This window comes from Sus scrofa, chromosome 6 (assembly GCF_054392235.1).
Source record: "Sus scrofa isolate SSC_HxYL_T2T_F1_AM1 chromosome 6, Sscrofa_HxYL_maternal_Yorkshire_Landrace_v2.0, whole genome shotgun sequence".
NCBI classification, from domain to species: Eukaryota; Metazoa; Chordata; class Mammalia; order Artiodactyla; family Suidae; genus Sus; species Sus scrofa.
Window position 1 is genome coordinate 143,419,652 of NC_139388.1, and position 25,391 is coordinate 143,445,042.

Here is a 25,391-nt window from a genome sequence, read left to right on the forward strand (position 1 = left end):
TATTCTTGTCCTTGAACATAGCATTTTACTTAAATATTCTTTAATTCTGTCAATTTTGTTGTTTTCAGTGTACAAATCTTTCATTTACTTTGTTAAAATTTATTTCTCTGTATTTTATTTAACTTTATGATACTGTGAATGAAATCATTTTCCTAAGTTCATTTTGGATTGTTATTTATTAGCATACAGAAATACAGTTGAAATTTTATTTAATCTTATATTCTGCCACTTTGCTATTCTCATTTCTTAGTTCTAGAATCTTTTTGTTGATTCAGAATATTTGTTTTTTAATTAAAAGTAGATCACTTTTTTTCAAGTTTCCATATTTGAATAATTCCATTAGGAAATAGTTTATTTTTTTCAATGTCTAATTCCAGGCATTTGATTAATAATTGGATTATTAATGGAAGAGATAAAAATATTCAATTTCTAAACAGCTAATTTGGTGACACTGGCATGTTCAAATCACCATTGTGTGTTGACTATTGGGAAACTTGATATCTAGCTGGAGGTTACAAAATAGAAGAAAACATGCTTCATGTCAGTTAATGTAATTCACATATCAAAAGACTAAAAAATATCAAATACTGTATCATATCAGTTCATGTAGAAAAAGCATTGACAAAATTCAAAATCCATTCATCATTTAAAAGAAAACACAGAAAAGTAAGTATAGAAGGAGCTTCCTGTTTTTTATAGAGCTCAACATAAAACCTATAGCTAACAATATGCTTAATAATGAAAGACTGAATGCTTTCTCCCCAAGATGGGGAACAAAGCAAAGATGCCTGGTCTCATTTCTCTAGTCAACATACTATTGGGAAGTCCAGCGAGTGCAATGAAGTAAGAAAAGGAAATAAAAACAATACAGTTGAGAAAAGAAATAAAACTATTTGAAGATGAAATAATAACCTATGTTAGAAAATCCCACAAAACCTACCAAAAAAAAAAAAAACTCTTAGAACTAAAAAGTGAGCTTAGCAAGGTTGTAGGATGCCAAGTAAACAAACACAAATCAGCCGTATTTCTATATTCTAGCAATGAACACATGATCACCAAAATTAAGTATATAATGTCATTTATAAACACTCAAAAAATGAAATACATAGATGTAAGTCTAACAAAACATGCATAGAACTTGATGGAGAAAATACAACCTTTTCGTTAAATGTTTGTAGAGCAATTTTCCATACACCACACACATGAGCCTCAATGTAATTGCCACAGCTAATAGAAAAACTCAAAATGGATCTTGGAGTTAAATGTAAAACTTAAAATTATAACACTTTTAGAAGAATAAAATTGAAAAGTCTCTGGGATCTAGGACTAAGCAAAGAATTAGACCTGATACTAAAAGCACAGTCTAAAAGGAAAAAATGGTAAAGTGAGCTTCATCGAATTAAAAAAAAAAAAAGTTCTGTACAAGACCCTGTTAAGTGAATGAAAAGATAAGCTCAGTGTTGGGTGGGAGGGTAGTGGGTATTTGGAAGTGAATATTTAAAAAATGATAATAGGCACATCTGAGTGGAGGAAATATGTGTAAGGTTTTTGTTCTTGTATTTGTTTTTCTTTTCTAAAAATTTTATAGTTTTATATGATTCTAAATTTCATTTTGTTATTTAATATTGCTTGATTAATGTTATTTAATGTTGTTTTATTTTTTGAGAATTGACTAGAGTGTGTTCCCCAAGTGTTTATCAAATGAACCTTAGAAATAATAATGCAAAATCTTCCTAGTTAGTTAGGGAGTTTCACAAAGATACCATTACATGTGACTGTTAAATGACTATATTACAGCTGGAATAAAAACGTGAAAATTACTACATGTGTTTATTCCATTTTAACTTAATACCTGCGGGAATATTATGAGTTACATTTTTCAAATATGCTGAGAAATTGTGTGCCAGATTAAGAAATTTTGATAGAAAATCATCACAAATGGAATAGAAAAAGACTGTAGGGGCTGGATACATATAAAAGAACTAAAAACTGGGAAAAAGGAAAATGAAAGATAAGTACAAATGCATTTAGAATATCAAATTAATTGGGAATCTCTATGTGTAATTACATACAGTCTGAATTGAATATAGCTTTAGAATTTGCATTTTAAAGTACTCTTCCCGTTAGAACAGAAAGTACTCTCATACAAATCAGGTTACAGAAGTCCTTACTTTTCTTTTGAAATGCCTCATTATGCTTTATAATAAGATTAACAATAGTTATTTTCATTCCAAGATTACTATAGCAAGTGGCAGAGTATAGATTTTTTATTATTCTACCATTTGTTTTGTTGGTTCTTGATAGTTTTTTGCCTAAGCATGTGTTATATTAAGCTTTTGCTATAATATTTTAATTCCTTATATTGGTTTGAAAATATTACTACCAAATGTCTTTTATCATTAATTTATTAATTTCATTATTTTTAATTATGTTAATTTGGATAAATTTCTAAATAAATTCATTTACTATTTTTTTAAGTATCAAATAAGGTATACTGAACTCCTTTTTAAATTCTAAAATGCTATATCATTTTAAGTATCACTATGAAACTGTTGACAGATAACATTATTTGGATCCTTGAAATGTTTTAGACACCATTCTAAATGCTTTACAAGTATTTTCTCACAAAAACCCAGTGAGGTTATCTCTATTTTACAGATTATGAATGGAAGCCAAGTGGGTTACTTTACCCTAGTTCGCATAGCTAGCAAGTAGTAGAACTGGAATTTAAAACCCAGAACTGAAATTTAAATTCTGACTTTTTCCAGAGTCATCACTCCTCTAGTGGAGGAGATGCATTGCTTTTCCTTAGAAAGAAGATACATCCATTTGTCCTCAGATATCAAATGGTTTATGGCATTTGTACAAGTTTGATGTGATATCTGTATTGGCATTTTACAAGATAATTGTTTAAGGACATCATAAAGCTTGAGTACTGTTTAGAGGTTACTTACTCTCTATCAGAGATGCTGATTCTGCCTATAGTTGATGATCATTCTGTTTATCTCTTTAAAGAGAGGAATTATTCATACCTTGGTGGGAAGCAGGACTCTAATGTAAACTGCAGTGTAAACTTAATTGTTCTCTTCTGGTGAGAACTGCAGCGTCTGAGCAGGACTGCTGCCTACCTAGTCATCTAAATTCCCTTCTGTATTCTTCTCCCTCACTTCCTACTCATGCACTTAACCTCCTTGGCCCCAAACTGTAGAGGAGGAGGAAGAAGTTTCCCTCTATTCTGAGTTCTTAGCTGAGATTGCTATGTTCTCAAACAGATTAGCAAGTTTATTAACATGTAAACCTCATATATACTTAGGAAATACCCAAGGAACAATGAGTAACTCCCCAAGGTGGGAATTCATGCTTAAGTACCATATTAATACATAAGTAAAGGGAGGGAGGATATAGGCCTCTTAGGAGGAAGTAAATTAATTTTAGGAAAGATGAATGGAATTAAAAGAATAGTTTGTGACAAAATTCATCTGGGTATGGTGTCTTCTGATCTTTTCCCTTTCTAATCTTATTTCCTTTCCTATGACAAGACTCCTTCTTCTCTTGTTGTTGAAACCCCTGGGAGTGGACTTACGACAACTGAGTGCCTTTTATAAGATCTGTTTTTAGCCAGTTAAAGAAAGTTCAGGGCATGCCATTTGCTGTTTTTTAAGTACCTACATCTCAAAATAATCAGTATATCAAAGGAGCATATATGAGGTTGCATATTTTGTTGCCCTGAAAACAAACACACTCACACACAAATGCAATGAACATTCCTCCCATAAAGATTAGAGGAAATCATATCTTTGGTAGAGACTAATAAAGGATAACATTTAAATAAAAGAGTATTTCATAGAGGTCTTTTTAAACATAGTGAAGGGTTTTTGATATAATGAAGATAAGACTGAATCAAAGGTAAAAACTAGGTCAGCCTGACTTTAAGCTATGCCTCCTGATACATAAAACAAAATGACAAGAACTAGAAGGAATTCTGCAAATCCCCCTGTTTATGAAGGGTAATAGTGAATCAAATGGCAGATGGGATCTATTGCTACAGATCATAGGAGAAATTTCATGGAGAGACAGTAGTATAGACAGGGTTACAATAGCAAGCTGGTATATGGCAGAACTCATCTGTAATAGGGCAGACAGGAACATCAGAAAGGAGCTTAGTCCCATCCACATAACTGAAATACCTGACAAGCTAATAAAAAAGCCTCAATATGAGAATGCTAACTTTTGACAGAATGACTTCACCAAATTGAGAAAAAATACCTGACAATGATGAGGAAAAAAAAAGATGTTGAGGTGAGTTCCAGGATATGTACTATACTTGAATAAGAATTATAGTAGAGAAAATAAAGCAAACTAAGGAGAAGCAATTAATCAAAGAAATAATGAAAAATATGGATCTGAGTATGGGACAAAAATCTGTGAAAGAACTATGCATTTTCTTTAAAAATCTTTGAAGTTCACTTCTCTTGTCATGGAAAAAAGCAAAAGCAAAAATATTTATACTTCAGATGAATTTTTTGACTATAAGAAATCAGGCAAGTAAAATTAATGGAGAGTCTATAATTTGGACCCTAGTTTATAAGAGCTGATTTAATACATTGGTAGAGAGTATAGATTATAGGGAGCAAATAGAAGAGAGATTTATTTGACAGAATTTCGTGATTTATTGGATGGAAAGGGCAATTAGATTAACAAGCATTTTGTTCCAATTGCTCAACGGGGATAATGCAGTTTAATCACTAATAGGCAAAGAATGAGAATTTATAGAGTCTGCATCAGGGCAAAGATAAAGAAGGACATCCATGCATATAATCTAAGTCATATGGTGGAAGGGCTCTCCTTTGCAGCAAACCACTTCCTGAAACAAAGGGATGAGGGAATTTCTTAGCCTTCAAAGTTTTCCAGGATAACAGGGCTCAGGTAAAATTGTGTCAAATGTGACAAAGGAGTACTATACAGGATAATATTGTAGAAGGATATTGAACTCAGATCAGTGTCAAGAAGGGCTTTTTGGAGGAAAGAATTGAGTCTCATAAAGTGTAAGATACAGAGACAAGTAATAGAAAAGGGCCGTCAAGAAACTGGAATGGGAATTCCCATTGTGGCACAGTGGAAATGAATCTGACTAGTTTCAATAAGGATATGTCTTCAATCCCTGGCCTTGCTCAGTGGGTTAAGGATCCAGCATTGCCATGAGCTGTGGTGTAGGTCACAGATGTGGCCCAGATCTGACATTGCTGTGACTGTGGGAAGGCTTGTGGCTACAGTTCCTATTCAACCCCCAGCCTGGAAACTTACATATGCCATGGGTGTGTCCCTAAAAAGCAAAAAAAAAAAAAAAAAAAAAAAAGTGGAATGGCATCTATAAAAAGCATCAAGCTTTGCTATCAGATAATTTGCAAATGTAAGTGGTTGGATAGTGCCAGAATGAAAGGTATTATATGTAGAGTAAAGGAAGATGAGATTGAGAAAGTAACAAGGGAATAGATCAGTGATTTGGTGTGCCAAGTCAAGAAATTTATAATTGCTCTTTCAGTGATGTACCAGTGAAATATATTAAAGAACGCCATATGATCAGATTTGCATTTGAAAAGTTCACTCTATACTGTACAGCAGAAATTGACAGAACGTTGTGAATCAGCTGTAATAAAAAAATAAAGAAAACTATGTTCTTCAATAGCACATATTACGATTTGGAGGGAGTAGGGAATATGGATTATTTCATATAGCAGAACATTTTTAGTAAGTTAGAGAAGCGATAAAGAAATACAATAAGGCAATGGTGGAGAACGGAAGAAAAAGAAGAGGTTCAATATTTGAGATATTGGATATATTGGATCTAGAATCATTTGGATATGAAGAAGGAAGAGAGGAGAACCAGGGCTGGCTCTGGGGTTTCTGGGTTAAGGTTAGTATGGGCAGTAGCATCATTCACTAAGAATGAGAAAAACCAGGTTAGGGAGGAAGATTCATATTTGGGCAAGTTGAGTTCACATACCTCGTTTTATTGTACTTTGCTTTATTGTGCTTCAAAGATAATGTGTTTATCACAATTGAAGTTTTGCGGCAACAATACATCAAGCAAATGCCAGATTTTTTCAACAGCGTTTATTCACTTCATGTCTTTGTGTTGCATTTTGGTAACTATTGTGAAAAGATTAGGACTTGCTGAAGGCTCAGATGATAGTTTTTTTTTAGCAATAAGGTGTTTTCTCAATTAAGGCATATACATTGTTTTTGTAGACATAGTGCTGTTATTACACAGTTGATAGAATATGTTGCAGTGTAAACATAACTTTTAAAGGTATTGGAAAACGGAAAAATTCATGTGATTTGCTTTATTTCTATATTTGCTCTGGAACTCAATTCGCAGTATCTCCAAGGGAAGCCTGTAGTTTACTGGTGTATAGTTGATTTACAATGTTGTATTAGCTTCAGGTTTACAGTAAGTTAATTAGTTATGCATATGCATATTTCTGCTCTTTTTTTTCTATATAGGTTATTACAGAATATTGAGTAGACATCACTATGCTACACACTAGGACCTTGTTATTTATCTGTGTGTCTGTTTTATATATAATAGTGCGTGTGTGTGTTAATTTTGTGTCCTTCAACTTATCATATTCTTTGATGAGCTCTAGTAGTTTTCTGGTAGCATCTTTAGGATTTTCTGTGTATACTTTGTCATCTGAAAACAGTGACAACTTTCCAATTTGTATTCCTTTTATTTCATTTTCTTCTCTGATTGCTGTGACTAGAATTCCAAAACTATGTTGAATGAAAATGGTAAGAGTGAACATCCTTGTGTTCCTGATCTTGGAACTGCTTTCCACTTTTCACCATTAAGAATGATGTTAGCTGTGGGTTTGTCATATATGGTTTTTATTGCGTTGAGGTAGGTTCCTTCTATGCCTACTTTCTAGAAAGTTTTTTTTTTATCATAAATGGGTGTTGAATTTTGTCAGAATATTTTTCTGCATCTATTGAGATAATTATATTGTTTTTATTTTTAAATTTTTATTTATCATTTTGTCTTTTTAGGGCCGTACCCACAGTGTATGGAAATTTTCAGGCTTAGTGTTGAATCAGAGCTGCAGCTGCTGGCCTTTGCCACAGCCGCAGTAACTCCAGATCTGAACTACATTGAAGCTCATGGCAACATTGGATCCTTAACCCATTGAGCAAGACCAGGGATCGAATTCACATCCTTATGGATACTCATTACCACTGAGCCACAATGGGAACTGGCATATGATTTTTTTTTCTAAATTTTGTTAATATGGTTGTATCACACTGATAGATTTGCAGAATCCCTCTTGATTATGGTGTACAATCCTTTTAAAATATTGTTGGATTCAGTTTGCTAATATTTTGTTGAGGCATCTATGTTCATCAGTGATACTGGCCCATAATTTTCTTTTTTTGTGTTATATCATTTTCTGGTTTTAATATTTGTGTGAACATGGCCTCATAGATTGAGCTTGGGAGTGTTCCCTCCACTGCAGTTTTTTTAGAAGAGTTTCAGTAGAATAGGTATTAGCTCTTCTCCAAATGTTTGATAGAATTCACCTGAGAAAATTTCTCATCCTGGGTATTTGTTTGTTGGAAGTTTTTTTTTTCTTTAATCACATTTTCAATTTCAGTTCAGACTTGGAAGGTTGCACTTTTGTAAGAATTTGTCCGTTTCTTCTAGATTGTTTATTTTACTGGCATATAGTGGCTTTTAGTAGTTTCTTATGATCCTTTGTATTTCTATGATATCAGCTGTCATCTGAAAACAGTGACAACTTTCCAATTTGTATTCCTAATTCCTAATTCCTAACTTTCTAATTTTATTGACTTGAGCCCTCTCCCTTTTTTTCTTGTTGCATCTGGCTAAAAGTTTATCAATGTTGTTAATGTTTTCAAAGAACTAAGTTTCAATCATTGATCTTTTCTATTCTCTTCATCTCTGTCTCATTTATTTTTACTCTGATCTTTACAATTTCTTTCCTCTGCTAACTTTAGGTTTTGTTTATTTTTCTTTCTCTAGTTGCATTAGATGTAAGGTTAGGTTGTTTATTTGAGATTTTTATTATTTCCTGAGATCAGATTGTATTGCTACAAATTTCCCTCTTCCAACTGCTTTTACTGAATTCCATAGGTTTTGCATAGCCATGTTTTCATTGTCGTTTATTTCTGGGTATTTTTTTTCCTTTAATTTCTTCAGGGATCCATTGGTTGTAGCCACCAGGTATTTGTGTTTTCTCTGTTTGTTTTTTCTTGTACTTGATATCTAATTTCATAGCATTGTGGTCAGGAAAGATGCTAGATATAATTTCAACTTTCTTAAATTTATGGAGGCTTGGCTTGTGGCCCCAGATCACATCTATCCTGGAGACTGTTCATGTGCACTTGAGGAGAATATATATTCTCCTTTGGGATGGAATGTTCTATAATTACATCTATCTATAGTGTGTCATTTAAGGCCTATGTTTTTTTGCTAATTTTCTGTCTGTATGAACTGTCTGGATATCAGTTTGACCATATTGTTCTGTAGCTCCAGAGAGAGTTCTGGTCTAAAGCTAGAAATCTAAGAGACATCAGGACATAGGTGAGTATTAGAGCTGTAGCTTTGGATGCGGTTATCTGGAGAGTTTGTTCTGGTTGAAGAGACAAATGGAGGAAATTCTTTCAATGTGACATTAACTAGGGTATGGATATGTCTTATAAGAGTCTGGAGGTTAAACAAGAGTTACAGGAAAACTAGGAGTATGGTTTTCTGAAACCAATTGAAGTGTTTCAATGAAAAAGGTCCAGTGATAATTTTTTAAGAAAAATATTAGATAGGATGGTAGGTGTAGAAGTCAGTGGATTGAGATACAGAAAGGGGGAAGGTGGAGGAAGCTAATGTGGAATTCTGTTTTAAGAATTTGGGCTCTTAATAAAATGAAACACAAAGGATGGATGGTTGGGATGTGTGTGATTATTTATGTGTGTTTTACAAATGGGTGAGACTATACCATATTTATAGGTAAGGAGTAGGGACAGTAGCAGGGAAGTAATTGGAAATAGGGAGGTAAAACTTAACTATGATAGAGGGTCAGTCTTGGACAGGAGGTGAAGTACTTCTTATTTTAAGATTGAGTAGAAGTTTATTTTACTCAGTATAGGTAGGAATGTAGTTAAATGCGAATATAGTTAAATTTTTAGGGAATGGAGGAGTGTTAGTTGATGGAGTTCAGACTTGACAGTAGTTTTTTCTCTATGAAAAGGGAAGATGTTTAGGGAGCTCTAGGGAAAAGGCTTCAATAGTGAGAATAGTAGTGAAGGTTTGCAGTAACTCCTGCTGTAAATGGAAACTAGCCAGGGCCAAGTAAAACATTTGCTAATTAGCAATAAATGTTTGCAAATATAAATATGAATTAGTACTGATCTATAGGGTTTTATGATTTTTTTTAGCAGTACATAGCTGATTGAGTGTATAGGCAGAAAAGGTATATGGTTTAATTTTTTTAACACAATAGAGTTGGTACCTTAAAAAATGTAAATGTTAGATTTTTTAATGCCTAATCTTTACATTCAAAACATAACTAAAGTGTCTTTATTTCTAACCCAGTCAAATGATCAGTAGGATATAGGGAGTATATTATCCCAGATCTGAAATTCATAAGAACAATAATCTTAAAGGTAATTTCTTTTAAGGCAGTATAGAATGTCTTTCTTCAGGATAATTTGCTATGTTCCAATAAAAGTTTCTAGCATTCTAGTTAAGATGCAGCAAAATTTTGAACTGCTATAAATTGTTTTATAAATCACATATATCTCAGTTTCCTCAATGATAATTCACAAAACACTTTTAGAATTTAATTGGATATCTGTTTGTACCACTACCTTTCTGAGATTAACATGATTACAGGAAAAATTTTATACCTATATCAAATTGGGGAAGAATCTAGAAGGGAGAAATTTATCACCATTGATCTTGAATTTTGTGTAGAAAATTGAAATTATTTGATGCTACTAATTCTGGATCTTCTGAACTAATAAAATAGACATGAAAATATACTTATTTTTAAACTATTATGTCCATAAGATATCTGTGAACATTTTAATAGTTTTTCTCTCTCTCTCTTTTTTTTTTACAGCTGCACCTGTGGCATATGGAAGTTCTCCTACCAGTGGTCAAATCAGAGCTGCAACTGCAGCCTATGCCACAGCCACAGCAACACTGGCTCTGAGCTGCATCTGTGACCTATGCTGTAGATTGCAGCAGTCCTGGATCCTTAAACTGCTGAACCACAATGGGAACTCCACATTATAATAGTTTCTACCATCAGGCTATGAAGTTAAAATAACTTTTGAAAATATTTTCATGAAGCATAAATATTAAATACATTTTCTTTATACAGGGATCAACTTACGAGGATGAAATTGGTAATATCAAATATATTACTTCAAAAATTAATGAAATCCTGTCTCATAACTCACCAGTTTTGATTGTTCAAAGATGGATACGTGGTTTTTTAGTTAGGAAGAAAATGAGGTATGTTTTATTTTCTTGACTTTGAATATTAAAAGAAGATGATAAAACCTTTGATAAAATAGTATATCTCTAATGATATGTATTTTTATCTTTCCTATAAAATGGTACTTTTTAGACTATTTAAACTAGTTGTACAGGAAATACCACAGACACTATAGTAGTATAACATATGGCATAGTCAAAACTTGATTCTTTTATTTTTTCTTTTAATTTACAATATAAATAACTAATAAATACAATGAAGTTTTTATTAATTATTGCCTAGTAACTCTGACAGTTTTTTAAATTAAACTTAAAAGCATCAGCCAAAAATATTTATTGAATTTATCTCATATAATGGGATGTAATAGAAATACAAGCCATTCGTAATATAATGGGATACAAGAGAAATATAAACCGTGAAATATATGTGTGTGTGTGTGTGTGTGTGTGTGTGTGTGTATAAAATGAGGATTTTGTATTTTGTTTGGATACGAAGATAGTTTTGCCAAAGCATCAGTTTACATTATCCTTTGATTAATTGCTTTTTCCTGTTTGTTCCTTGCATTCCTTTCCAGTAGCTGGCATTTTACAAATAGAAGAATACTTTTCCTATAAGAATCTCTCAGCATTGTACTTGGGGAGATTAGATAGGATACTCTGTCATCAATTTAGGTGTATTAGTGTTACCAAACATCAAACATATAAGAAGATAAATGAACATTCCTATATAACTTAATTCTCAGATGCTAAATTGTAGAGTTCAGAAGATAGAAATAGAATATGGTCCTGAAATATAGGTAGGATTAAATAGATCTGGAGTTGGGCAGTAGACATTCCCTGAAAAAGAAAGATTAGGAAGTTTCACTGAAATGATAATCAACATTTTGTGGTAAGGCAGAGAGAATGTTCTCCTGTGTTAGCCTGTATGTGCTAAATCATAGATGGCAATAGTCCTGATAAAGAGAGATAAGTATGAGACACAAAACTGAATATAAATAATGCCTGCAGTTTCTGAGGATGAGGTTCCAAATACTTTTCAAACCAAGGTCGAAGAGTGAGAGTGGACTTATCAGTGGGGAAAAGTAAAACAATCTGGAATAAAGATGTGAAAACAATCAGGCAGTTGCTAATAGTACATGTTTATTTAAAATGTTATTTCTGTCTCTTATGGTCCATTTAACTTTAATATACATTTTATATGGAATAAACATCTAATTAAAGGAACTTGTCTTTAGTTTATGTCCCTGGGATTGAGTTTTTCTCTCTTAGAATCAAGATTTACTTTGATATTTGTGTAACATGAGATACAAATCTTATACATGGAAACAGTCTCTGAAAGTTCAGCCTGCATGAGAAGAATCTGAATGAGTTTAGTGGAGAGGAGTGGTAATAATGTATCACAGTGGTTCAAGACACTGATTTGAATTTTTTTTCTCCTTGAAATGCTGTTGCATTAGGCACATTACTACTCTGAGCCTAAATTTCCTCTTATGTTAGATGGTAGAGAGCAGGAACTAAAACCAGTATTTATTTTGCTGGTTGCTTGTGGGAATTGAGATCATGAATATAAACTGCATAGCACCTGGAAAATGTGGATATTGCATTCTTATTAGCAGCTTTTTAAAAATTATTATTATTATTGTACTGTCTTATGCTCTCTACATTCTTGGATTTTGTAGGAAACTCAGTCTTTCCTTGAATTTCTTGCTCCCTTCTAATTACATTTACCACAGCATACCCAGAATAATCTTTCAAAATTATTAATCTAATCTTATTCAGCAATTTACAATCCTCCCAATTCTCTCAATTTGCTTAGGACAAACTATTGGGATATTGGCCCCTGCAATACACATCAAGTGTTTTCACTACCATCAAAACTTATCGTGGAGTTCCTGTCGTGGCGCAGTGGTTAACAAATCCGACTAGGAACCATGAGGTTGTGGGTTCGATCCCTGCCCTTGCTCAGTGGGTTGACGATCCAGCGTTGCCGTGAGCTGTGGTGTAGGTTGCAGACGCGGCTCGGATCCACCGTTGCTGTGGCTCTGGTGTAGGCCAGTGGCTACAGCTCCGATTCGACCCCTAGCCCGGGAACCTCCATATGCCACGGGACCGGCCCAAAGAAATAGCAAAAAGACAAACGAAAAAAAACAAACAAAAAAAACAACTTATCGCACTGTATTGCAGTTGCTTGTATAATTATCTGTATCTCCAGATGTATGGATACTCTACATCTATAGCATATAACTGAGTACTTGATACATGTTATATGCTCAAAAATATTTGCTGAATTGATGAATATATTAATAAATTGAGAGACTGTTGAAGATAAAATCAGAAAAGTATTTCTGTATTTATCTATGGAAAAGAAAATACAGGAACAACTGAGAAACATGTGAAGCTGCTCCGAGAGGTACCTGTGGATTCCCACAACCTAAAGGTCCAAGTGATTAGTCCTCTCAGATGTCTATTTATAGCCATAAGAACTATCTCCCTATGCCCACTTTGCTTGAATTTTGTTCACTTAAACTGGTTGAAATTTTATAATATAGTCTTTTTTTTTTTTTTTTTGTCTTTTTGCTTTTTCTAGGCCACACCTGTGGCATATGGAGGTTCCCAGGCTAGGGGTCTAATCGAAGCTGTAGCCGCCGGCCTACACCAGAGCTGCAGCAACGTGGGATCCGAGCTGCATCTACACCACAACTCACGGCAGTGCCGGATCCTCAACCCACTGAGCAAGGCCGCGGATCGAACCCGCAACCTCATGGTTCCTAGTTGGATTCGCCAACCACTGAGCCACGACAGGAAGTCCGAAATTTTATAATATAGTCTTGAAATACCATATACTGCTTAAATTTAGAAAATTGTTATGATTAATTATGTTATCTTTTTTTTTTTTTTTGACTTTTTAGAGCCGCAGGTGTGGCATATGGAAGTTCCCAGGCTAGGGGTGGAATTAGAGCTGTAGCTGCCAGCCTATTGCCACAGCCACAACAATGCAGGATCTGTTACCTACATCACAGCTCATGGCAATGCCAGATACTTAACCCACTGAGCGAGGCTAAGGATTGCACCCACATCCTCGTGGATACTAGTCAGGTTTATTATCACTGAGCCACAATGGGAATGCCTAATTATGTTTGCTTTTAAAGTGATACTATTTTACGATAAATGTTATGGCACAAGGGAGGTACACTTTTATCTAAGAATGAATTATTGTAAACAGATTGACAGCCTCCTAAACTCAAGAAAGAGCAGCTATATTGAGATGACAGGAAGGATTATTAGTTGGGTCAATAGGATGTGAGAAAGAAAAAGAATGGAAACATTTATTAAATATGTGGTATATGCAAAGTACCATATTAGGTACTGTAATTTACTTTATATCACTTAATACAGCAGAGCTTTTGAGTTTGGTGTCTATTTTACAGATGAAGAATTAAGAATTTGAACTTGATTGAGAGGTTGGGATATATATCCAATGGCCAACAGCACTGCTGTGATCAGTTATAAAGAGATGAAACTGTGTATGTGAAATCTACAAATGTTAGATTCTTTTGTTTAACATAGCCAAAATACTGTGCTCTTTTTATTTCTACAACCCTGAACACAGCTATTTTCCAAAGAGACCTAGTATTTTTAGTAGGGAATGATATTTAGGAACTAAGAGCTAGGAGCTAAATGTGTTCATTGCTACTGGAGTGTTCATGGTCCCTAGAGTATTTCAGCAGACAGAATAGAACATGGATATTTTTTTAAAATCATGAATTCATATTCATGCCTCTAATACTAAATAGCAAGAAGGTTCTTCATTGCCTTCTTCTTTTTGCATTCGGCTGCCCTTCTTCTACCATATAAATTCTGGTTGCCAACATTATCAATAATTTTACTCATTAGCTTAATCCTAATAAACACAGAATAGTTTCAGAATTGTTATACCTAAACTACTATCAACAACAAATATTTAATAAAGTTAAGATATGTTGCAAGGTTCTTTGTCTTTAGAGTGGAGATATATAGTTAAAATAATTATAGAAAGGGTACTCAGTGTAATCATGGTATATTAGCTCTTATCTAATGATTTTACTTTTTAATTTTTAAAATCTTTCTTATTTTCATCTTCTGTTTTTCTTGGAGTATTTTCTGTTCTGATCATTATAATTATGCTCCTTCTAGGCCAGTATTTATTTCTAAAATGAATTTTAAAATTCATTTTTTAATTAATTTATTTATTTTTATTTTTTATTGTTATTTCCCCCAACACACTTTTTTTCCCACTGTACAGCATGGGGACCCAGTTACACATACATGTATACATAATTTTTTCTCCCATTGTCATGCTCCACTGCAAGTATCTAGACATAGTTCTCAGTGCTACACAGCAGGATCTCATTGTTAATCCATTCAAAAGCAATATCTGAGTCCTGTCATTGCATTTTAAATTAGTCTAATTCTAGTTTATGTGGTCTTATATATCTTTTATCATTTTCTTGATACCTTTTAGTTTATATTTTAAAACTTAAACTTTATTTTATTTTAGAGCAGTTTGGTTACACAAAAAATTTAAGAAGAAGGTACAGTACAGATAGTTCCATTATACTCCTAGACCTTACCCTTGAGTAAGGGCATCTTGCACCATGAACATCCCTCATCATTATAACATTCCTCCTATTGACTTATAATCACCCAAAGTCCATTCTTTACATTACAGTAAATTCTTGATATTGAACATTCTGTGAGTTTGGACAAAAGTATAATGACATATATCCATCATTATGGAATCATGTTGTTTATTTTTACTGCTCCCTAAAATCCTCAGTCCTCTGCCTAGTCATCCCTATCCCTCTTTTAGACCCTGGCAACCACAGATCTTTTTATTATCTCTGTAGTTTTGCCCATCCCAGAATGTCATATAGTTAGAACCATACAGTGTATAGCCTTTTTGTATTGACTTCTTTCACTTAAGATCATGGATTTACTATTCCTCCATGCATTTTCATGGTTTGATATGCTAACTTCTTTTTATAGCTGGGTACTGCTCCATTATCTGGATGTACCAGTTTCTTTTTTTATTTACCTACTGAAGAGCATCTTGGTTACTTACAGGTTTTAGCAGTTATGAATAAAGCTGCTATAAATGTGCATATGTAGGTTTTAAGTTTTCAGCATCTTTGGATAAATAGTGAGCACAATTGCTGCCTTGTATGTTAAAGTTTTATTTAGCTTTATAAGAAAATGCCAAACTGTCTTCCAGAGTGGCTATACCATTTGCATACCCCCAGCAATGAATGAGAGTTCCTGTTGCTCCATATCCTCAACCAGCATTTGATATTATTGTTCTGAATTTTGGCCATTGTAATAAATGTGTGGTGGTGTCTTACTGTTTTAATTTGTATTTTACTGATTATATGTAGTGTGGAACATCCTTGTATATGCTTATTTGCCATTTGTGTTGTGTATCTTTTTTTTTTTTTTTGGTGTGAGTTCTCTGTCGAGGTATTAGACTTTTAAAAATGAGTTATTTATTTCTTGTTGAATTTTGTTTAAGAGTTATTTGTGTATTTTGGATATACATAGTCCTTTTTTAGGCATGTCATTTGCAAATGTTTTGTCATAGTCTATATTATAGCTCATATTCTCATTCTCTTAGCTTTGTCTTTCACAGAGTAAAATTAATTTTAGTGAAGCCAAGCTTATCAATTCTTTCTTTCATGGATAGTGTCTTCAGTGTTCTATCTAAAAAGTTCTCACCATAGCAAAGGTTATCTTAGTTTTCTATGTTATCTTCTAGGAGTTTTACAGTTTTTCACTTTGTGTTTAGGCCAAATGTCCATTTTGAGTTAATTTTCATGAACAAAGTAGGTTCTATGTATAGATTTTTTTTCACATGGATACTTCAGTATCGTTGGTGAAAGGACTATCTCTCCTGCATTATATTGCCATTGCTCCTTTGTCCAAGATCAACTATTTATTTCTGTCTTTCTGAGGTCTCTATTCTGCCTCATTGATTTATTCTTTTGCCAGTACCACACTGTCTTGATTACTATAGCTTTATACTAATCTTAAAGTTGGATAGCTTCTCAGTCCTCTGATTTTTTTTTTTTTGTCTTCAATATTGTGTTAGCTCTTCTGGATTTTGTGCTTCTCAGTGGAAACTTTAGAATCAGTTTATCAATGCCCACACAAGAACTGACATCTTGTGTATTTTGAATCTTCCTATCCATGAACATGATATACCTCTTATTTATTAGTTCTTTGATTTTGTTCATCAGAGTTTTATATGTAGTTTTCCTCAAATAGATCTTGTAGATTTTTGTTAGATTTATACCTAAATATTTTATTTTGGGGATGCTAATGTAAGTGATATTGTGTTGTTTAACTTGTTCATTCCCAGGATATAGGAAAATCATTGACTTTTTTTGTATTAACCTTCTATCTTACAGCGATACTATCATGTCTTATTAGTGCCAGGTTTTTTGATCAATTCTTTCAAATTTTCTAAGTAGTCAACCATGTTGTTTGTGAACAAAGACAATTTTTTCCTTCCTTCCCAATCTGTATACCTTTAATTTCCTTTGCTAGTCTTAACCGCATTGGCTAGAGCAATGGTTAACCAGAATGGTGAGTCAAGACCTTGCCTTGGACCTCATCTTAGTAGGAGTGATTCCAGTTTGTCACCATTAAGTATAATGTTGGCTGTAGAGTTTTGGCAGATATTCTTTATCAAGTTGAGGAAGGTCTCTTCTATTCCTTGCTTTATGAGGGTTTCTATCATGAATACGTGTTGGGTTTCGTCAAATGATTTTTTTTTCTGTATCTATTGATATGATCATTTTTAGACATTCCAGCTATTTTTTTGTTATTAATGAGGAATTTCACTTAGTTGTGTTCTGAGACAGATATTTTACTATTCTGTTCTTTTAAATTTGTTTTTGGCAGAGAATATGGTCCATTTTGCTGAGTGTTCCATGTGAGCCAAAGATAAATATGTATTCTACTTATTTTCACTTTGTATAGTTCTTTTTCTGAGGTTTTGTCTTGTTCCTTTGTTTGGAACAAATTCTTCTGTCTCCTCATTTTGCCTAATTCTCTGTATTTATTTCTATTTATTAGGTAACTTGATTGCATTTCCCAGTCTTGAGTAAGTAGCGTTATGTAGGATACATCCTACAGGGCCCAGCAGCATACTCTCCTCTAGTTACCATGGCTCTATGCTCTAGGGGATGCCCCATATGTGGGTTTCATGGGCCCTTCTCTTGTGGTGGGGATGACTACTATGTATATGCTGGTAGTTGAAGCTGGCCCACTTGCTAATAGGCTAGAGGAAGGACTTCATAATGGCATGTGCTCATTCCTTGTGACAGAATGAGCTCCCCAAAATGGCTGATAGTATCTATGCCCCCATGAGGAATTCCAGATGCCTTGGAGAATCTCCAAGGTCAGTAAGTGGTTCTGACCCAGGATCACTTCAAGTTACTTCCTTTTCACTGGCACTCAGAGCAAAGTGAAATTTTGTATACATCCTTTAAGAGCAGAGTCTCTGTTTCCTATAGCCTTCCAGCCCTCTCTTATGTAAGCCCGCTGGCCTTCAAAGCCAGGCATTCTGGGGAATTTTCTTCCCAATGCAGGATTTCTGGGCTGAGGAGCCTACTCTTCAGGGACAGGCTTTGCAGTTGTGATTACCTTCCTATTTGACGGTCACCTACTGGGGTGGGGGGCCTTTATATCACATCTTTGCCATCCTGCCCATCTCATATGGTTGCTTCCTTTTATCTTTAGTTGTATAAAATATTTTTGCCAGTCTTTAGGTCATTGTTATAGATAGTTGCTCTATAAGTAGTTGTAATTTTGGTATGCCTGTGGGAGAAGGTGAGCTTAGGGTCTTGCTTTTCTATTATCTTGGCCACACTCTCTAACCTCTGTTTTTATTTTTTAATTATTTTTTATTAATCAATGAATTTATTACATTTATACTTGTACAATGATCATCACAATCCAGTTTTATAGGATTTCCATCCCACAACCTCAGTGCCTCCCTCCAACCCCAAACTGTCTCCTTTGGAAAACATAAGTTTTTCAAAGTGTGTGAGTCAGTATCTGTTCTGCAAAGAAGTTCATTCTATCCTTTTTTTCAGATTCCATGTGTCAGTGAAAGCATTTGATGTTGGTGTCTCATTGTCTGACTGACTCCACTTAATATGGTAATTTCTAGGTCCATCCATGTTGTTGCAAATGCCAGTATTTTGTTGCTTTTAATGACTGAGTAATATTCCATTGTGTGCATGTACCAGCTCTTCTTTATCCACTCCTCTGTCAATGGACGTTTAGGTTGTTTCCATGTCTTGGCTGTTGAAAATAGTGCTGCAGTGAACATTGGAATACATGTGTCTTTGCAAGTCATGATTTTCTCTGGATAGATGTCCAGGAGTGGGATTGCTAGATCAAACGGTAGTTCTATGTTTAGTTTTCTGAGGAATCTCCATACTGTTTTCCACAGTGGTTGCACCAATTTACATTTCTACCAAGAGTGTAATAGGGTTCCTTTTTCTCCACACCCTCTCCAGCACTTATTGTTTGTAGACTTTTTGATGCTGGCCATTCTGGCTGGTGTGAGGTGGTACCTCATAGTGGTTTTGATTTGCATTTCTCTAATAATGAGTGATGTTGAACATCTTTTCATGTGTTTTTTGGCCATATGTATGTCTTCTTTGGAAAATTGTCTGTTTAGATCTTCTGCCCATTTTTTGATGGGGTTGTTTGTTTGTTTGGTATTGAGCTGCAGAAGTTGTTTATAAATTTTGGAGATTAATCCCTTTTCAGTTGATTCACTTGCAAAGATTTTCTCCCACTCTGTCAGTTGTCTTTTCGTTTTGTTTAGGGTTTCCTTTGCTGTGCAGAAACTTTTAAGTTAATTAAGTCCCATCTGTTTATTTTTGTTTTTATTGTCATTACTCTAAGAGGTGGATCTGAGAAGATGCTGCTGTCATTTATGTCAGAGAGTGTTGGTGCATTTAACTTGTCCCAGAGTTCTCTGAGACTCTCTTCATTTGTTTTCAATCTTTTTTCTCTTTTCCTTTCTGCATCCGTAATTTCCACTAATCTGTCCTCCACTTGCTGATTTTGTTCTTCTGCCTCCTGTATTCTGCTGTTAGCTGCTTCCAGTGAATTTATTTCAGTTATTGTATTTTGCATCTCTTCTTGTTTAAGTTTTGTATCTTGTATCTCTTTGCTCAGTGTTTCCTGTATGTTATCCATCTTTGCCTCCAGTTTATTTCCAATGTCTTGCATCATCTTCAGCATCAACAGTCTAAAGGCTGAGAATCTCCTGATCACTTAGATGATTTTCTGGGGTTTTTCCTTTCTCCCTCATTTGAGTTATAGTTCTCTGTCTTTTCATTTTTATAGGTTTTTGGTGCGGTGACCTTTTTCAGATAATAAAGTTGTAGCCTCTCTTACTTCTGGTGTCTACTCCCCTTGTGGCTGAAGTTAGTACAGGGGCTTGCTGTACACTTCCTGATAGGAGAGACTGATGCCTGCCCACTGGCAGGTGGAGCTGATTCTAATCCCTCTGGTGAGTGGGGCTCTGTCTCTGGATGTGATTAGAGGGGGCTGTATGCCTGGGGGGGTCTTTAGGCAGCCTGTTTACTGAGGGGCAGGGCTGCGATCCCACCTAGATTGTTGTTTGCCTGCTCCTTCTCCGTGCTAACTGATGGGTGGGGCCAGCTTTTCCAAAAATGGCAACCTCCAGAGAAAGGCATGCTGCTGAATAATCCCGAGAGCTTTGCTTACAATGTCCTTTGCCCACAACAAACCACATTCACCCCTGTTTTCCCAGGAGGCCCTCCAAGAACTGAAGTCAGATTTGACCCAGATTCCTTATGGAGACTTTGCTTTGCCCTGGGACCCAGTGCACGTGAAAGTCTGTGTGCGCCTTTTAAGAATGGGGACTCCATTTCCCCCACTCCTGTGGAGCTCTTGCACACACAAGCCCCACTGGCCTTCAATGCCAGATGCTAGGGGGGGTTCTTTCTCCCAGTGCCAGATCCCCACACATGGGAGTTCGATGTGGGGCTCAGAACTCTCACACTGTAGATGAGTCTCTGTGAACCAAGAAGTTTCCAGTCTGTGGAGCTTCCCACCCAGAAGGTATGGGGTTGCTTATATCATGTAGTCGCCCCTCCTACCTCTTGATGTGGCCTCCTCTTTGTCTTCTGGAGTAGGATATCTTTTTGAAGGTTTCCAGTCCATCTGGTTGAAGGTTGCTCAGCATTCAGATGTAAATTGTACTTACTTCTGTTTTTGAATTTATACATTTAGACTATTGACATTTATAGTGATAATTTAAATAGTTTAATTAATATCTGCCATATTTGTCACTGTTTTCTATTTGTTTCCATTGTTTTTTCTTCTCATTTTGTCTTCTATATTTTTCTTTGTTTTGTGGTTTTAATTGAGCATTTATTATTATTATTATTATTATTATTTTGTCTTTTTGCCATTTCTAGGGCTGCTCCTGCGGCATATGGAGTTTTCCATGCTAGGGGTTTAATCAAAGCTGTAGCCACTGGCCTCCGCCACAGCCACAGCAATGTAGGATCCAAGCCGTGTCTGTGACCTACACCACAGCTCATGGCAACACCAGATACTTAACCCACTGAGCAAGGCCAGGGATCAAACCTGCAACCTCATGGTTCCTAGTTAGATTCGTTAACCACTGCGCCACAACGGGAACTCCTAATTGAGCATTTTATATGATTCCAGTTTCTCTTCTTTTGTAGAATATTGGTTATACTCTTTACTTTCCCAAATTTGTAGTGTTTGCCCTAGAGTTTGCAATATACATTTACAGCTAATCCAAGCCTAGTTTCAAATAATACTATACCATTTCACAGGTAGTATTAGTATCTTAACAAAAAATTCTAAATAATCCCTCCTGTTCCTTGTATTGCTGACTCAAATTATTTCACTTATATGTACATTAGCAATATGTGTATGTATGTGTATATGTAGATATGCATCTTATCTATTTTAATTATATACATAATTAAATATATTTAGTATATTGTTTTATACAAACTGTTCTCAGATTAAGAATAAGAAAAATAAAGATTTTAACTTCACTTATTCCATCTTTGATTCTCTTCCTTACTTTTGGTAGGTATAAAATAATGACTTTTTTTTTTTTCTCTTAAGAACTTCTTTTAGCATTTCTTACCAAGCAGATTCTGGCAACAAATTCCCTAGGCTTTTGCTTTTCTTTCTTTTTCACTTTGAAGGATAATTTCACAGGGAATAGAATTCTAGGTTGGTGGGGTTTTTTTGTCTGTCAACACTTTAAATATTATCATCCCATTTCATCTTGCTTTCATGACTTTTGTTGATAAATCATATATACTTTTTTACCTTTATTCCTCTGTAGGTAAGATTTTTCTCCCTGTAGACTTCTTTCAAGATTTTTCCTTTACCTTTGATTTTCTTTAGTTTGAAAGTGATGTGAAGTTTTTGGCATTTTTCCTGCTTTGTCTTCCTGAGCTTCCTGGATCTTTGGTTTACTGTCTGACTTTAATTTGGATAAATTCTCCATCATTATAGTTTCAGATATTTCATTTATTTTTCCTATTTCTGGTATCCCTATCACATGTATTACACCTTTGTAGTTGTCCTACAGTCTCAGATATCCTGTTCTGCTTTTTTTTTTTTTTTTTTTGGTTTTTGTTCTACTTTGCTTTATGTTTTCAAGGATTCTACTGATATATTATTTTCTTAGCCATGTCCAATCTACTAATAAGCCCTTCATAGATATTATTTCTGTTGCAGAGTTTTTGATATTTACCATTTTTTAAAAAATTCATTCTTAGGGTTTTTCTCTCTGCTTATAAACCCATCTATTCATGTACTTTATCCATTAGAGCCTTTAGCATATTATTCATAGTTATTTCAAAGTTCTCATCTGATAATTCCAACATCTCTGCCACTTATTTCTGATCATTGCTTGGTTTCTTTAAATTGTGGGGTTTTTTTTTTTTTTCCTTTCAGTATGCCTTGTAATTTTTTTTTTTTTTTTTTGGATAGCTGGACATTATGAACCATGTAAAAGAAACTGCTGTAAATAGGTCTTAGTAATTTGATGCTGAGGTGTAGGGAGGTGTTGCATTCTATACTCTAGTGATTTAGTCTTAGTCTTTTGGTGAGTTTGTGCCCATGACCTGTGAACTTCACAAGGGTTTCTCATTTTTTTCTCCCCCCTTAGGTGTGACTGGATTGTTAGACTTAGCTGGAGCTTAGTAGGGTTGACCCTTGAAAAACGGGTTTGAACTTCATGGATCCACTTATGCACAGATTTCTTTCAATAAACACATACTATAGTACTATACAATCTGAAGTTGGTTGACTCTGTGGACATGGAACTGTGGATATGGAGAGTTGACTTTATGAGAGGTTGGTACTTCTAACCCCATGTTGTTCAAGTTTCAGCTGTATTTCTTTTCTTCCATGTGGAAGGTCAGTTAAGCACTCATAATGCTGTAGCAGATTAGGCTTGGCTGTAGTTAATTAAATTCACCTGGTGGCAAGCCTTGTTAAAAAGAACAGAGTACTCTAGTTTCATTTTCCCCTCCTACTTCTATAAGCCCAAGGTGATTTTCCTCTGATATTTACTACAGGAGTCTGGTGGAGCTCCTGGAGGTAAATCTAACAGTATTGTGGCAGTCCCTTTGTGGCTGATTCCTCCTTAAGGTTTTAACTCTCAATGAGCTGCCAGCAATTTGTCAGCAACAGTTGTTTTTTCCTACTTGATGTGGGCTTTGGTGGGAGTTTCCTCTTAATGAGTCTTTGCTCAGGTAAAAAGTGATGGTTTATATTCACTTGTCTGTCTCACAAATCTTGAGGGCAGGAGTGTGCCCTGTGTTCTCCCCTCTCAGGTATCCAAAAAGAGTCTGGTTTTTCAGTTTTTTCAGCTGTGTAGTTGTTGTTAGGATGGAATTGCTGTTTCGAAGCTCCCTATATGCAGAACTGGACTTAAGTTTATTTTGATAGATATAAGTTGTAGTTTTATCTTCTTTGTAGGCTTCACTGTCTGGCTTGCTTTTATTGTCTATAATGATGTTATTTTTCTTATTATTCTCTTTTTGCTTTATAATTACTCTGTAATAACTGTTTATGGGTTTAGATAGTGATCCCATTGACCTTTTTTATGAGAAATTAGTTTTCATCAGTTTAGGGGGCTTTTTTCAGATTCTGAAGTTCCTTATTTCTATTCTTGTTTGTTTGTTTGTTTGTTGTCTGTGTGTAGTTTCTGAAAATATCATAGCTTACTTTCTGAGTTCTCTCTCTCTGGTCCCAGTGCTCCCTTTTTAGTGTTAGACTTTTTTTTTCTCTTTCTTTTTCTCCTTTATTTCTATGATGCTCAATTTTGATTCTGTCTTCAGGGGTTTATTCTCAGTTTTGGGCTTTGACTTAGAGAAAAGCATTGGATTGTTAGCTCTGTGGATTTATACACCCAGAATACTCAGATCTTACCACTGAATCCCTGTATTCACACACTATTGGAATTTGCGAAACTCTCTAGGATTTAGCTCCTATTCTTGTCTCTCCAAGCTTTCCAGGAAGTATCTTTAGATTTTTTTTTTTTTATTTCTATCCATCAGATGGACAGTGGTCTTATGGGTGTTAGTGATTTTTCCCCATTCCTTTACATTCTATATTTCCTGAGGATAACTTTTCACATAATGTTATAGATAATGAAAAGTTTTTGCTATCTAGTTGTCATATCTGTTTCATATAGGAATTTGGGTAGATTTTAAAACTATTTCACTTCCATGATTATTATTTTGGGGTGCCCTCACAACACAGAGGTTTACCAGCATCATTCACCAGGTATTTCTAATAAGCTAAATCTCTGTGACTTCCGTATTTTAGAAAATGATATACACTAGCTGTATTTATTTCTTAAAAATATAAGAGAGTTGCAGAAATGAAATACTCTGCAATCACAACATGAAAGAATGGTTAGAAGGACTTGGCTATTTGCATATCAAAAGAGTTAATTAAGGATAGTTCAAAATACTGAATAGCATATGATAAGGCATATAAAATAGTATATGTGCAACAATATTAGTGTAGTATACTGTTAGTATATACATATATATATATGCTACATACAAATAGTAAATATGACAGATAAAAAGGATAAAGTGTAGGGATGGACATTTCAAAAACAAATTTCAGCTTGTTTTTTTAAGAAAAATATTTAACTATTATGATTTTCTGAATGGTATGGTTATAAATTCATTTTGTGGGAATTTTTTAGGAATTGTGTAGCATTAATGTAGGAATTGTCTATGTGCTAGGGTTGTAATAAACTGGGTTTTAGCAAAAGTCACATATATATTGACATCTTAGATACAAGACTTTGTTTTGTAGTATGGTTTAACATGATTAAATATTTATTTATTATATTTTTATATGTGTGTGTGTGTGTGTATATATATATATATATATATGACAGTTATATGTCCTGTTTTGACTAGCAGCAAAATATGGAGACCCATAGTCATCAGTATTATATTAAAATTTATAAAAGCTTTATCTAATTGAATAATTTTTTCTAGAGAGAAGAGTAAATATGTTGTAGTCATAATTGGATTCAGTTCTATGTAACACAGACCTCAAAATAATGATTTAAGCTAAGGCGAAGTTTTATTTCATTTTGTATTAGATGAGTCTATCGTCCAAGAAATACAAGCCTATGACTCTACACAATATCAGAATCCAAGTTTCCTTTAGCTTTTTATAATATCCTCCTTTCTTGTGTGTTCTATCTCAAGTTCACTGGTGTTCCAGAATGGCTGCCAAAGTTCCAATGGTTACATCTGGTTACATG

General features: G+C 34.4%; 1 protein-coding gene across 1 annotated transcript in view; it reads left to right on the forward strand.

The window, feature by feature from the left end:
• Positions 1-25,391, forward strand: part of LRRIQ3 (leucine rich repeats and IQ motif containing 3) — a 191,724-nt gene that overhangs the window by 20,723 nt on the left and 145,610 nt on the right. The window contains 1 exon segment of the mRNA XM_084964693.1: positions 10,398-10,531. Within this exon segment, the coding sequence (XP_084820819.1) occupies positions 10,398-10,531 (134 nt within the window).